We start from the raw sequence: 14,980 nt of genomic DNA, 5'->3' as shown, positions 1-14,980 counted from the left end.
CTTGGGACCGTTGCTTTTCACATTGTTTTTTAATGATGTTGCGGCATTACTGGGTGATAAGTGCAAACTGAAATATGCAGATGACCTGAAACTCTACCTCGTCGTGCGTACGGAACAAGACTGTCATCGTCTTCAAAAACTTTTGGACCTTTTCGTAGAATGGTGCCGGCGATGTAGACTAACCGTCAGTACCACAAAATGTGTGGTGATGACATTTCATCGCTATAAGAAACCCATCCGTTTTGATTACCACATTAATGGAGTTAAGCTAAACAGAGTAGACAAAGTGAACGATCTAGGTGTTCTTTTGGACCCAAAACTTGATTTTCGTCTACATTACAGTGCAGTAATATCGAAAGCGACTCGCCAACTAGGATTTATTTCCAAAATCGCTCGTGATTTTAAAGATCCCTACTGCTTAAAAGCATTATACTGCTCTTTGGTAAGGCCACTGCTAGAAAACTCCGCAATCGTTTGGAGTCCATATGAAACAACATGGATACTTCGAATTGAACGTGTTCAGAAGAGATTCGTGAAGCTGGCGTTGCGACATTTGCCATGGCGCGATCCGGCTAATTTACCTCCATACCAGGATAGATGCCAGTTGCTGGATTTGGACACTTTGGAGCATCGAAGACGGGTTCAACAGGCAACTTTTGCCGCGAAGCTTTTGAACGGCGAAGTGGATTGCCCAGATCTGTTGTCGCAGTTAGAATTTCGTATTCCTCAACGCGTGCTTCGGACTTCTTCTCTACTGCAGACCAGGTATCATCGTACAGACTACGGCTACAATGAACCGCTCACGTCTATTATTAGAGCTTTCTCGGCGGTGGAGTCGGAATTCGAGTTTGGCGAGGCTTCCTACAAGTTTCGCAACAGAATTAGAAGATTAAGATGAGTTTTTGATGACTGTTTTATATTTGTGTTGTAATTTTTACCTCTTAAAATTCATGTAGACTTAACTGTCGGATGAATTATATTAAATAATAATAATAATAATAATAATAATAATAATAATAATAATAATAATAATAACAACAGAACGTCCTGAAGGTTCAAGTTTCTGAAGTCAGTTTCACTTAATAACTGTTTACCGAGTACTCGGAAACGCCGTTGCGCAAAAACTGAACAGTTACATATAAAATGATACGAAGTTTCATAATCGGATTCACAGCTATCACATGCAATGAATCAGTTTGCTGAATATTCGCCATGTGATAGCTGAGTCTGCAGTGGCCAGTCAATGCTTTGACCAGCATGCTGCAATTCTGTGTTGGCAGATTTGTTAGATATTTCGCCAATTCATTTCCAGCGATGGAAGAATGGCCAGGTACCCATACAAAGTGAACAGCGTTAGACCAAGCCCACTCATGGGCTCAATCAAGCGTTTTAATGTTAAGTAGAGCCCCGAACAAAAAAGCGAACCGCACCGGTCGCTGCTAAGTAGGGCTCGAAAGCGAAAAGTTTACGTACGGTTCGTAGCAGGGCTTAGAATATAGAGACACGCAAAGTACGGTCTCTATCCGTAGGCTCGTGCGCTCTCTCGCGTTTAGCTCTCTGGGTAGCGTAAAGAGGAGACGAAAGAACATGAGTATGGATTTGTTGCCAGGTATATAGTTTCTAGAGAATGATTTTCTTGTTTTGTATAGGTAGGAATTTATTTTAGTTTGCATCAAATATTTGAAATTTTCAACCAATCAATATCATAGGGAATCGCGCCACTTGGGCGGTGGCTTCTATATTCGTCTGTTTTCCACTATAACTCAGTCAAATTTGAACCAATTGACACAACTTTTGGAATGTGGTGAGATAGGTATAGTATCTACTCGTGTACAACATTTCAAGTCAATTGGTTCAAAATTGACTGAGTTATAGTGGAAAACAGATGAATATAGAAGCCACCGCCCAAGCGGCGCGATACCCTAGATCGTTTCACGAATAACACAACAAATTGTCTGACATAGAATTGTGAAACGCAGAAAAATAATAGGTTTAAATTGACAAGCTTTGCCTAAGTATGTAATGAATAAAGTTTCCGCTTCTTCGCCAATTTTAGGGTCATGCATATCGAAAATGTATTGATTTTCTCTTAAAAATAGTTACGATTGCTCATAATCGCACCTTTAGTTTTTGATTCGGCCGATCGTTTCGAAACTAATATTTGAAGAAATGTATAGTAATTCAGTGAGTTTTGCTGTTTTAACACGTACATGTTTGAGCCGGCTTTCTACGCAGCAAGTAAAGCTTAGTTTCGCACATTTAGAAAAATGTCCAAATAAATAACTCGCGAAGTTCGTTCCGACAAGTTTCAAAATTATCGTCATCCGACGCAAATTCCGGTGAGAAGATGTGCGTATTTTCTAACCCGAAAAGAAACTATTTGACGGTAATAAGTGACCACAAGGTTTTCTTTCTTCACTTTCCGGGCTGAGATCCTCCGCTTTGAAAGAGTTGTGCCTCGCGTTCGTTTTGTCGTGTATATTTCAAAAAGGCAAAAGCGTTTTGGTTAGATTGCTGTTTTTGAAAATGGTGGTCGTCAGTGGGTGGTTTATTAAATATAAATTTAAAAAAAATAAATTAAATAAACGAGACATTAGGAAGAAAGTGTGCGAAATTGGTAACTTCACCGTCCACGCATCCTTCCTCCCCTGTAAATTCGAGAAGTATCTTGCCGAAATAAAATATTCTGTACTCCAAGTATTTCGAAGAATCATCTTTGCGCGTAAATACAACGCAGTAGACAAGGCCGCTTTGATGCATGTGCCATATCTCTGATATGCTGCAAGCATCAGTATTGACAAGAAAAGTAACACGATTGCTTTCCAGGGTGATTCCGCGTATGTATGAGATTAGATAAGAGTAGTTACGATTTTTCAAAGATGCATTGACTGTACCTAACTCAACTCAGATATCATAGAAACACTACAGTTATTTATTTTTGTAAAAACTAAATCATACCGATAAAAATCTTAAAAAATGTAGTCGAGCTGCCAAGTTTCGCCAATTAAAATAGGCAGTGTGCAGGACTGCCATATTGTAGGTTCCTCGTTATAGAAAAAGCAAGGCGTTGGATGTTAAAAAACAACAATTGTTGTATGAAGTGCCAAAAAGGAGAGTGGGCTCATTATGTACTTTGACAAATACGCAGGCTACTTCAAGCGCATAGAATCTGCTTCCAACAAAATATTCATATACCAGCATCCAAAAGATCGCAATATATATTAAGATTTGCGAGTGATGCTTTGTAACTAAAAGGTTGTGACTGAGTATAGAATTAGCTGATGTTAAAATACACGTTAATGAAAAAAGGTTGCGCAAACCTATCGCAGACTGTTAGAAGACAGCTTCTACTATGACCAGGATTCAAGAATCTTGACCTACGCGAAGTTGTAAAGGAGACAACTACGTTATAAATGTGTTGGAAATGCAAGGGATGTAATTATTCAATAAACCTAATTATCAAAAAAGATGCTCATAATCTCAAATTCAGATAAATTTCTTGCGAGAAAGGCAACATTATTTTAGATAAAAATTCAACCTACAAGTCATACAGTAAGCAACAAACATATAATTTAAAAAAAGGTTGCTTGAATTCCTGGATTAAATACAATCATAAATTATTGAGAAAATGATATCTTTAAACGCACCAAAACTGGTACAAATCTCCAAGGGAATTATTTATTTGAATTCAATTTTTACTAACAGTTTTCAGTCTTATCCAAACCCCCATCTTTCATAATATGAGCACAAATTATGATACTGAATAAGATTTGCAATAACCCCATAGAAATACACAAAATATTGCGATGATTTACAGAAGTGCAAAAAACCGATGGTACGGAGAGAATAGAGACCACCGGTGCGCAAAGGCGACCGATCATTATTTTACTCACATGGAAACGAACGACCGGTGCGAAAATGGGTTGATAACGAAATTAAAAATCGTTAACGACTTGCTGTTGCGTGTGTAGTATTAAGCCCACGGGTGGGCTTGGTCTTAGCTGAATTCAGCTCCTCGATTTGAGTTCGACAAGCGATAACTATCTTCGACCTGGAGGTGTCCGACGCAAGTGCTTCAATAGCAGCCTGGCTATCTGAACAGAAGTATTTTACTTTACCCATTGCGTGCTGCTGATTGTACTGCGCACATAAGAGCGAAGATTTCGGCCTGAAAAACGGCACAGTGTCTGATACAGCCTTAAATTAAACAAACAACGTAACCCTATGCAACTGTTACGCTCCCAGCGGTACAAATCTCAGACCGGAGAGAGAACGGTTTTTTAACCACACTCTTGCGTATTATCTCCGACACAATGCACCCAACGTGATTTTGGCTGGGGACTTTAATTATGTAGTACGAGCATGCGATGCATCAGGAAATAATCACAGCCCAACACTTCAGCGAACCATACAACAACTCCAACTCGTAGATGTCTGGGAAAAACTACACCCGCGAACTGAAGGCCCAACACACATCTCGCATAACTCATCGGCTAGGCTTGATCGTATTTACGTCAGCCTCAACCAATGCAGACAGCTGAGAACTATCAACACACACGTATGTTGTTTTTCTGACCACAAAGCGGTCACTATGCGAATGTGCCTGCCCAACCTTGGTAGAGAACCGAGCCGCGGCTTCTGGAGCCTCCGCCCACACCTCCTGACTCATGAAAACTTGGAGGAATTTCGAGTCCAATGGCAATTTTGGACGCGCCAGAAAAGAAACTACTCGTCCTGGATGAAGTGGTGGATCGATCACACAAAACCAAAAATCAAAGCTCTCTTCAGACGCAAGGCGAAGATCGTCCACGATGTCTTCCATCGCGAGTTTCAACGCTTATACACAGAGCTCCAACAAGCCTACGAGCGTTATCAACACGATGGGACCGCACTTGTCTTTATCAACCAGGTTAAGGGAAGAGAATTCTCGCATACTTTTGTCCGGATCAACGAGCCATACGTTCCCGGCGAAGCTCTGTCGGTTTTTCACATAGGCGAACGAAGGAAGAAACGAACCATCATCACCCATATTCGTGGTGAACAAAACGAGAGCTACGACACGTCCGAATCGATTGAACGTCATCTCCACGAATATTACCAACAGCTGTACTCTGAAGGGGAAGGAGAAGAACCTCAGACGATCGACAATGCGTTAGGCACCCTACAGACTACTCAAACGGTTTGACCAACATTGACTCCGCCCCCAGGTTGGTGGTTGAGTTGGTGCTGTGTTTGACCGTGTGTGATGCTGTTTGACGAACCGATTTGGCAGTTCGTCCAACCGATTTGACGGTTGACGGTTTGCTCGGCAAAAATCAAACCAGTTTGATTTTACTCAAACAACGGTGGGCGGAGCCAATGTTTGACGAACCGATCGTACCGTGTGTAGCGTTGTTGCACAAACATAGTGCGATTTCAAATGGGAGAAGATGTTGGTGCAACCAAAGTGACATGTTGGTGCAACACGATTTGGCAGTTCGTCATACGGTTTCAGAAACATTCGCTGGTTCGACCAACCAGGGGGCGGTGGCAATGTTGGTCAAACGGTTTGAGTAGTGTGTAGGGTGCCTTAGAGTGTGATCGAGTCGTTCCTGAAAACGACAGAACAAACGAAACGTGCATGGAGAACATCCGTTCGACCGAAATATTCTCAGCTATACGAGCTGCATCGCGGAGAAAATCCCCAAGGAGCGACGGAATACCAAAAGAGTGCTACCTGAGAACATACGACATCATCCACCGAGAGCTCAACTTAGTGTTGAACAAAGCGCTAGCCGAACGTTTCCTCCGGGAATTCGTAAACGGGACAATCGTGCTGAAAAAAGGAGGTGACGAAACCGTGCGATCGTACAGGCCGATTTCTCTCTTGAACAGTGATTATAAAATGTTCTCACGCATTCTCAAAAACCGCCTCGAGAACGTCATTCGCCCGCATCGCATTTTGAGCAATGCTCAGAAATGCGCTAATCCACCGAACAACATCTTCCAAGCTACCCTCTCTATCAAGGATCGGCTGGCACAGATGATCCGACAAAAACAGAGAGGCAAATTGATCAGTTTTGATCTAGAGCACGCTTATGATCGGGTCCGTCACAGTTTCCTTCATCGGACCATGTGCTCACTCGGTATTAATCGGAATTTCGTTAGCCTCCTCGCTCGCATATCTAGCCTCTCGTCATCTCGGTTACTCGTTAACGGCCACCTATCAGCTGCCTTTCCGATCGAACGGAGTGTTCGGCAAGGCAATCCAATCTCCAGTCTCTTGTTCGCTATCTATCTCCAGCCACTCGTCCGCAATTTGGAAAACGTTCGTGGAAACAACCTTGTCGTCGCTTATGCCGATGACATTAGCATTATCTCAACAAGCACTCAAAGTATCATCGAGAGTAGCTGGTGCAAAACTCAACCTAGAGAAAACGCTCGCAGTGGACATCGGCGACACCAGCGGACCAAATACTCTCAACGTCTCGTGGCTGCGAACAGTTAACACCGCCAAAATTCTCGGTATCATTTTCGCCAACTCCATTCGCTTGATGGTCAAGCTAAACTGGGACGCAATGGTTAATAAGTTCTCCCAGTCTGGCTGCACTCGATTCGTTCTCTCCCGCTCCATGAGAAGGCTTCTCTTCTGAACACGATTGCCACTTCTATAGTCTGGTACCTCTCCTCGGTGCTCCCACCCGCAGCAGTACACATAACAAAGTTAACTAAAACCATGGGTAACTTCCTGTGGAGGGTCCCAGAAAGGATCCCAATGTATCAACTCGCTCGTTCTCGAGAAAAAGGAGGAATAAAGCTACAACTCCCCAGTCTCAAATCCAAAGCGCTGCTACTGAACCGTTGTCTTCTTGAGATTGATGCCACTCCCTTCTACAAGTCCATGCTGTTCCCAGCGATCGGTAGCCAGCCCCCATGCCCCGCCGATCTACCTGACGTGAAATTGATTCGACAACAACTGTCGTCGGCAAAACCATAAGTAGGAAACCGCTATTATTGAGTTGCCACATCAGCGTACACTTCCCCTTTGGGGGCCCAAACTCTTAATTTCCTAACCGCTGTTTGGGGCAATGTCGAGAAGATTTATCGATTCGATGAACCCAATTTAAAATCTTTGGAGATACACCATGACTCCATGTGGCTTCCATTATAGCATGAAAAGGCACGTTATCACCCTCGATATCCAACTTACTTACTTTCAGTCCTGGGCACCAACGGTGGTGCAGAGGGCCGCATTGAAAGGTTTCCATCCTGGGCGATTGCCAGCCATCGCCTTGACCTGTTGCCAGGTCAAATTTCTGTCGACTTGCTTGATTTCGTTTCGGTTCCAGTCTAACGCTTGCTTGCAGATTTCGTTTCCGCCCCTGTGTAGAGTGTGGCCGATCCATCTCCACTTTCGCTCCCGAATTCCTGTCGCTATCGGCTTTTGCTGACATTGACGATGGAGCTCCACGTTGGAGATCCAATTGTAAGGCCACCATGCACGAATTATATATCGCAGGCATCTATTGATGAAGACCTGCAGCCGTTGCGTGTTCTCCGCACGGATTATGGTACGTCGACTGATTTGGTCAATTTTCTCCTGTATCCAGTTAAGGATCACTTTGCAGAGGACTTTGAGAGCTATACACAGCCAATTATCGCATACAGTCAGGTCACCTTTTTTGGGTACCTATCCCAAGTAACATTTTCAGTTTTATGAACGACTAGATGGCTGTTATAAACCAATGCTGATAAAACCGTAGTCATGGCAATTTTATCCGCATTTCTTCTATCAAAACCTCCCGAAGAGTAGAATTTTGCTAGTTGGCCCATCCTAGCGAAGGTTTGCAAGAGTGTATTAAAGAGCTGTTTCAAGACTGAATCAAAATCAACTAGCAACAAGATTGTTGCACCGAAACCGATTTGAAAACCATTTGGTTGCTTGAATAAAAGTAATTTGACATTTGTTGTTATATTTCCCAGAACAGAGGTTGCCATCTTCACTAATGATGACTTTAATCGTAACATTGTGGAATTTATATATTACATTTAGCCTCGATAAATTCATTGTGAAAACATAACCAAGCAATTCGATAAAAATATGGAAATATTCTATTCTCCGTACCCGAATCATTCGCGGAATTTTTCCACTATATGGTGCTCCAAATTTAGGCGTCCATCAAAATTTATCGTGAAATTTGCTATTGGAAACCGAAAAAACGAGCGCCCTTTCCAAGATCATCATATTCATCAGACAACTTCAGCTAAAACAAAAATGTATTTTTTCATTGAAGTAGCCAAATTGTAAAACTTTGCTTATGTTATGATGGTATGGTCATCTACATGTTGATACAGGCGTAGTATTTTTAAAATACAGTAGTTATTTGGAGTAATTTGCATGAAAAGTCACGTTGACAAATAGAATGAAATCAGCAAAACTCAGAAAATCAACATGTCGGAGTCAAAATATCAATTTTCATTATTGTTGCCACTTTGATTTCATAAAAGCAACTATTAGTGCAGAACGGTTAGAGAACGCATTTGTGGAGATAATTTGATTGCTAAACAGTTACATTAAAAGCCCTTTCAAAGCCGTTTGGTTATTTTTCACTCTATATGGTAACCAAACAGCTTCTTGGTGCAATTTTGACAGCTGCAGTTTGTTTTGAAATTGAAATAGCCTAAATCGAGCAAAACTTTCGCGTCATAGCTGTTTCGTATTAAAGTGCTACTAAATCGACGAGACTACCCACAACATGGATCCAAAATGCCAACAGTAACACACTTCAATTGGCCTAACCACCGGGAACCGTATTAATCAATATTTCTTCAATAACACAGATGCATCACTGACGATGTCATACTTGGATCTTCTACCTGATATGGCTCTAGCAGATCGCGATGCACTTAATCTTTATTACATGTTCTGTGTAATCGGAAGATGGTCAAACGGGTGCTCGATACCGTCGAGGTCTGCCGCGAGATAACTCCGTTGGTGAAAATAAGGTTCTTGTTGGGTTCTTGGTAAATATTTCCGTAGCAAATAAAATGATAGATGAATGATAAAGAACAATGATGGCGTCGTGGCAGTGGATAGTAGCCCAAGCAGCAGTCGCTGCGTCGGACGCAATGTTTTTCACTCTCAGGTGAAACCGAATGGCTTTGTTATGGCTTTTATGACAACAGAATGAGTTTAAAGCATATTTTATCACGGCACTCTTAAACCAATGTTTGTATATTCATTCAAATGGTTATCTGGAGGAACAGGAGGCTGCAATAAACCTATATTAAATGCCACATAATGTCTGACTTTATAATTTGACTAGAGACGGCTTTTGAAACACTTATAAGTATAGTTTCAAATCAAGATTATTTGGCATATATTAATGCTCCCTGTAAGCAAAATAGCATGTCGGTTGTAACAATAAAACCATTATAAGATATCACAAAAGCTAATTGGTTGCCAGATTGTTACTTGGGATACTAAGTCGCCTTGCATCCAGTCGGCCGGAAATGTCGCGGTTTCCCATGTGTTGCAGAATAATTGATGCAGTAGTTGTGCGGATACTAAGGGGTCAGCTTTGAGCTTCTCAGCTGATATGCGATCGACCCCTGGGGCTCTGTTCGATTTCATGCTACGAATGGCTGTATCTATCTCTTGCACTGATAGAGCTTCGGTGTTGACACGGGTAATGCGTCGAATCCTTGGCGGATCATGCTGAGGTGTTGATGGCGTGACCGATACTTCAAAAAAGTTTTTGAAGTGCTCGAACCAGCGTTTCAACTGATCAGCCGGGTCGGTCAGTAACTGTCCAGACATGTCTTTCACGGGCATTGTAGCATTCATCTTAGTCCCACTAAGGCGAAGTTAAACATAGTAGAGGAGACGGATGTCGCCGGTGTTTGCGGCTTTCTCGCCTTCGTCGGCTAGGGAGTCCGCCCATACTCATTTGTCCCATCTACATGAGCGTTTCACTTTCTTCTCGAAACCCGAATAGAGCTGACTTGCTACGGCTTTGGCTCTTGTTTTTTCGCTCGCTCTACCGCGGCTTTGACGTTCCTTCGCTTCTCTATCTTCCTCCAGGTATCATCTGTGATCCACTGCTTTCTCCGGGTGCGTTGCTCACCCGATGGCGCTCCATTGATCTTCCACGCTTCTGCCTGCTGAAATATCCGCAACATGGTTCTCTAGCTCCTCGGCGAAGGACCTTTTCACCACAGCGTCTTCCGGTCGGCGTGTGTTAAATTATCACCCGATTTTTTCCTCCTGTCGATGTATCCTAGCAATGCGCAGTCGGATCTCGCCGATTAGGAGATGATGGTCGGACGCAATGTCGGCGCTACGTTTGTTCCGCACATCAAAAAGGCTCCGTCTCCATTTTCGGCTGATGCAGATCCGTTTTCGCTCATTTCTCCAAGACCATGGCGTTCCATGACGTGCTCATAGTCCGAGTTGTCGGAACCAACCTTCGCGTTGAAGTCGCCCATGAAGATCTTGATATCACCTTTCGGAATCTTGTCCACGACAGCATTCAGATGACTGTAAAAGTTCTCTTTGTCTTGCAATTTGGCAGAATCGATTGACGCGTAACATTGGATCATGGTAAGGTTTCGAACTCGTGTTCTGAATCTGGCTACAATTATCCTCTCATTAGGGGCTGTCCATTAATTACGTAAGGGTTTATGGTGGGAGGGGGGGTTTGAAAAATCTTACGCGCCATACAAAAAATTTTGGGTTCTCATACAAAAAATCTTACAAGGGGGGGAGGGGGTATCGAAAAATCGCTAAAATTCCCTTACGTAATTAATGGACAGCCCCTTAATAGGTTCCCACTTCATGAGCGCTGCGTAGGCGTGAGCGCTGAGCAGGAAACCAATTCCACGGTGGCGGCCAACGGACTTCGCTCAGTCCTAGGATCTTAAGCTTCATACGGCATGCCTCAGTGGCTAGTTGAGCCAGTTAACCCTGCTGGGCTAGGGTTAATACATTCCACGTTCCAATTCTTGTCCTTTGTTTCACTATAAAAGTTGCAGTTGAATCAGTTCGTAATCTTTCATTTTCGGTTTCTGTAACGGTTTCGGAAACAGTAGGTTGTTGGCCTAAGTTCCCCTATCCATCGTGGTGGGGCTGCCACCTAAGGTATAGCTTCCAATGGAGGAGCATTTCATAATCAGCCGCTGGATCCCAGAACAGACGCTGTTTGAGCCGCACCTCCTTGATGAACAGACGCTCGAGACGTACCTCCTCAATCTAGCTGAAGTCAGAAGGACAACAGTGCCCAGGCTGCACTACCAGCTAAGCACACAACTCTTAGCTGGCGGTCTTTGTCATCGCTTGACCCGTGGAAGCATGAGGTAGGAACTTGTGAGGACCAGAGCTATGTTGGACGCTCTCCTTTTCGACTCACCGTTTTGCAGCCCCGCAGAGGGTAAGCTTCTACAAAACTTCTATAATGAAGGACGTCGTAGTATCAACGGCATGATCTAAATCACTTGGAGTGTCAATGGATGGTGAGTATCCATCAAATTTGGCCGCAACCAAATCAGTAAAGAGATCCCAGTTGGTTGACCAAACTGGGATTCCTGTCACGCAAAGTTTGAGCAGTAACATTCAGCTGTTCAAAAACGATATAGCGATGGTTAGATAGTGGTTCTTTATCTGGCACAGGCCAATTGATCAGCTCGTGACTAATTCGCGTTATGTCCAACACTTCCTCTCTGGTAAATACGCAGATACCATGCAGATTGGGTGGTTGCAGCCCCATTCAAAGACGTCATAATAAAGCCTGTATCCGCAATAATCGGGACACAGAAATACAGCTATTACTCTGCAATAGACGCATGAAAATCTTTCAAATTTGGCTTAATAACATTTTCAGATGTGTTCATTTCACCTACAAAATTTTATGTGAATTGATGCAGTACTTTTTGTTGTAGCAATGAAAGAGTAGAATGTGCGCCATTGAATTTTGTACAGCCCCTAGTTTTGCTTGTTAGCGCTGTAACTTTGGAATTTGGAAAAGGATATGGCTAAAATTTTGAACACAAACCTCTCAAACTACATTTGTTGTATGTGCAAAATTTCAAAAAAAAATCGATGCACTATCAACAATTCGTCCCCTTAATGCTAGAACTAGGTAACTGGTTTTGCGAAATCGCGAGCAATTTGTTTACATGTGAACGTTCACAACAATAAACAAAAGTTTGTCGATTGAAACTACAAAAACACATAATGATGCTTCATTTAAAACCAACAAAGTGTTTGTTTTATAGCAGGATAAGTTTTACCAGCCATTGTTACCCGTACTTTCCAAAACAAGTTACCTAGTTCTAGCATTAAGGGGGCGAATTATAGTCGAAACATGTATTGGGACTGAACGTGATTTTGGCCCCTCAGACAGCAATTATTCAGCATCCTTTATTGTTTCAATTGTACTATTAAAAGTACTATAACAATAATCATCAAATTTTGCAGGCATAATAAACACATAATCAACTACCTTCTGTGAAAATTTCATGAAAGTTGGCTGAGAAATTCAAAAGTTTTGAATAGGCAAACATCGCACATGAAAAACGCGAAAAATTTCCACTAACACTCACTCCTATCAGCACCTGTAACTTTCAAACTAATTGATCAAAGTTGATGAAATTTTGCAAGAAAGTGTCTCTGTAAGTATCATAACTGCTAACGAAATTTCATAATTATCTTCACAGTACTTTGAACCAGTGTTGCGAATACTCACTTGCGAAAAGTTATACTCACTTGCTTCTATCTCAGTCCAGAAGTATGCTATCAAAAAATGATGTTTGAAGGGCTTTTAGATTGTAGTTTAATCTAAAAGTTTGCCGAATGAAGTAAAGGTCGCAGACGCATACCAAAATCGTGAGAGAGCTGTGAGCACAATGTGAGTATAAACTACACGAATTTTACTCATCTCGTACTCACAGCTCACTCACAATTTTGGTATGCGTCTGCGACCTTTACTTCATTCGGCAAACTTTTAGATTAAACTACAATCTAAAAGCCCTTCAAACATCATTTTTTGATAGCATACTTCTGGACTGAGATAGAAGCAAGTGAGTATCACTCTTGCAAGTGAGTATTCGCAACACTGCTTTGAACTGTAGCGCGAATGAAAATGGGTCAAGATTGTACAAAATGCTTAAAACCAGGTCTGTTTATTTTTCATCCACAGTTAAAAGTAATGCATCGATTTTAATGAAATTTGGCACAAATAATAAACATGCACCAAAGAGTTCTCAGTCAATTATTTGGCCATTTTTACCGATTACAGAGCTACAGCCGTACTTGTGTGTCCCGATTATTGCGGATACAGGCTTTATACAATTCAGTGCCACAACTCTAAATAATTAAAAAGTTTTCATTATACATACATACTGCTTTATTACGTACCTTCAAATCGCCCTGAATGTTGGTAATTCTTCGAACCATTTCCACTTCGGCGGATGTTGAATTTTCCGTGACCTTCAACGGTGAGATCGTATTTTGGATCCAAAGACATCGCTTAGAGAGCTCCTGGTTGATCAGAACAGTGTTGTTGATTTCCTACAATATAACGTATGGGACCATTAGAAACGCTACTTAGCACGAGTACATAAATCACGGCGCAGCACCTGTTCAACCACCGTTGTCAGATAGGAATCCCGTAGCTCTTTGGGAAAGATATCAATTAAAATTTTCAGCAACGTAGAGAGCTCCTTCTCCGATTCTTCTGCCGTTAGATTCTGAAATCACATAAAACAATGTCACAATCCATCGCATCGGGCAAAGTGATATCCCCAGGGACACATTGCACCGATAAATCACTCACCGAGTTGTTTTTCACATTCAAACGGTAGCACGCCGGCTGCGACTTGTCGTCCAATGTGTACCACTTCTCCAGAATGGCTCGGTCCTCTGCGTTAATCTCGGCTGTTTGCAGCACCGATGCGAAGTCTTGACTTTCAATCGTCAGCGGAAGCAACGGGTCCCCCAAGGTAGAGCTCAGGAACAGTATCGGGATCAGATAGGAATCACACGACTGGCGTGCAATTTCCGCCAAACAGTTGGCAGCCAAATCGTGTCCTCCTTGGGCCTCCAACGGGCCGCTCAACCATTTAGTCACATTTAAACTGTTGCCCTTGGTTTGCTGCACGTGCAAATCCGAAACGTGCAGCTCAAAGCCGCGACTTTGACACTTTTGCACCAATCCTTTGAATACATCTCGTAGGACAGTCTTCTCCGTTTGATACGCTGAAACCACAAAAAAGAAGAGCAATTAGGTCAGTGCTATATGATTGAAAAATTAAATCAACTTACTATCATCGGCTGCCAGAATATAGAGGACAATTTTCTTATATTTATCCGTGCGGCGACTAGAGGCTGGCTTTCCGTACAATGGTGTCAAGCTCTGCGGTAGGTTCTGCTGAATCAACGAGATATCACAGGGAGGTGAGGCAGCCATCGGGCTGTTGGACGTTGAATCAGCTATAGAATATAAAACAAATAATGTTTAAAAATATTGTATTTGGATTTGAATAAAGCGTAAATTTGCTAGGCCTGGACACTTTTGTCCTAAAAGCATACACAGCGCATCGTAAACAATTTAGGTTGAATAATGTTTTTTTATGTACACTGGAACCTCTTTTTATGCACATGGTTGGAGATGTAGAAACTAAAAATGTGCATAAATTAAAGTATGCATAAAATGAGGGAAATTTGTGCATGAATTAAGTTAGTTAAGTAGGATTTAGTAAGAGAATCTAGTACACAAGAACAGGTCGTTTCGTGGGGTGATTTCAGGGATTTCAGGAGTGTTTTAGGGGCGTTCAAAGTAGTTTCAGAGAGTTTAACCCTCGAGCGATCGCGCTGTTGTATTTTGTACAACACGTTGAAATAAACTCGCTTTTTGTACTCAGCGTTAGCGTGGTGCTGACGCAGGTAGCCAACCGCACGAGTTACGGAAGGTTAAGGGGGTTTCAGGAACGTTTTAGGGGGGAG

General features: G+C 42.3%; 1 protein-coding gene across 9 annotated transcripts in view; it reads right to left on the bottom strand.

Annotated features, from left to right (window-relative positions):
* LOC109412936 (uncharacterized) overlaps nt 1-14,980 on the bottom strand; it is a 118,715-nt gene that overhangs the window by 19,889 nt on the left and 83,846 nt on the right. For all 9 annotated transcript variants that reach the window (XM_062851197.1, XM_029859591.2, XM_029859594.2 and 6 more), the window contains 4 exons: nt 14,300-14,467; nt 13,812-14,233; nt 13,615-13,725; nt 13,394-13,546 (listed from right to left, as the gene is read on the bottom strand). In XM_062851197.1, coding sequence (XP_062707181.1) covers nt 13,394-13,546; nt 13,615-13,725; nt 13,812-14,233; nt 14,300-14,467 — 854 coding nt within the window. The remainder of the gene's footprint in view (nt 1-13,393; nt 13,547-13,614; nt 13,726-13,811; nt 14,234-14,299; nt 14,468-14,980) is intronic.

This window comes from Aedes albopictus, chromosome 2 (genome assembly GCF_035046485.1).
Source record: "Aedes albopictus strain Foshan chromosome 2, AalbF5, whole genome shotgun sequence".
Classification (NCBI taxonomy): domain Eukaryota; kingdom Metazoa; phylum Arthropoda; class Insecta; order Diptera; family Culicidae; genus Aedes; species Aedes albopictus.
This window is presented reverse-complemented; position numbering and strand designations above follow the sequence as displayed.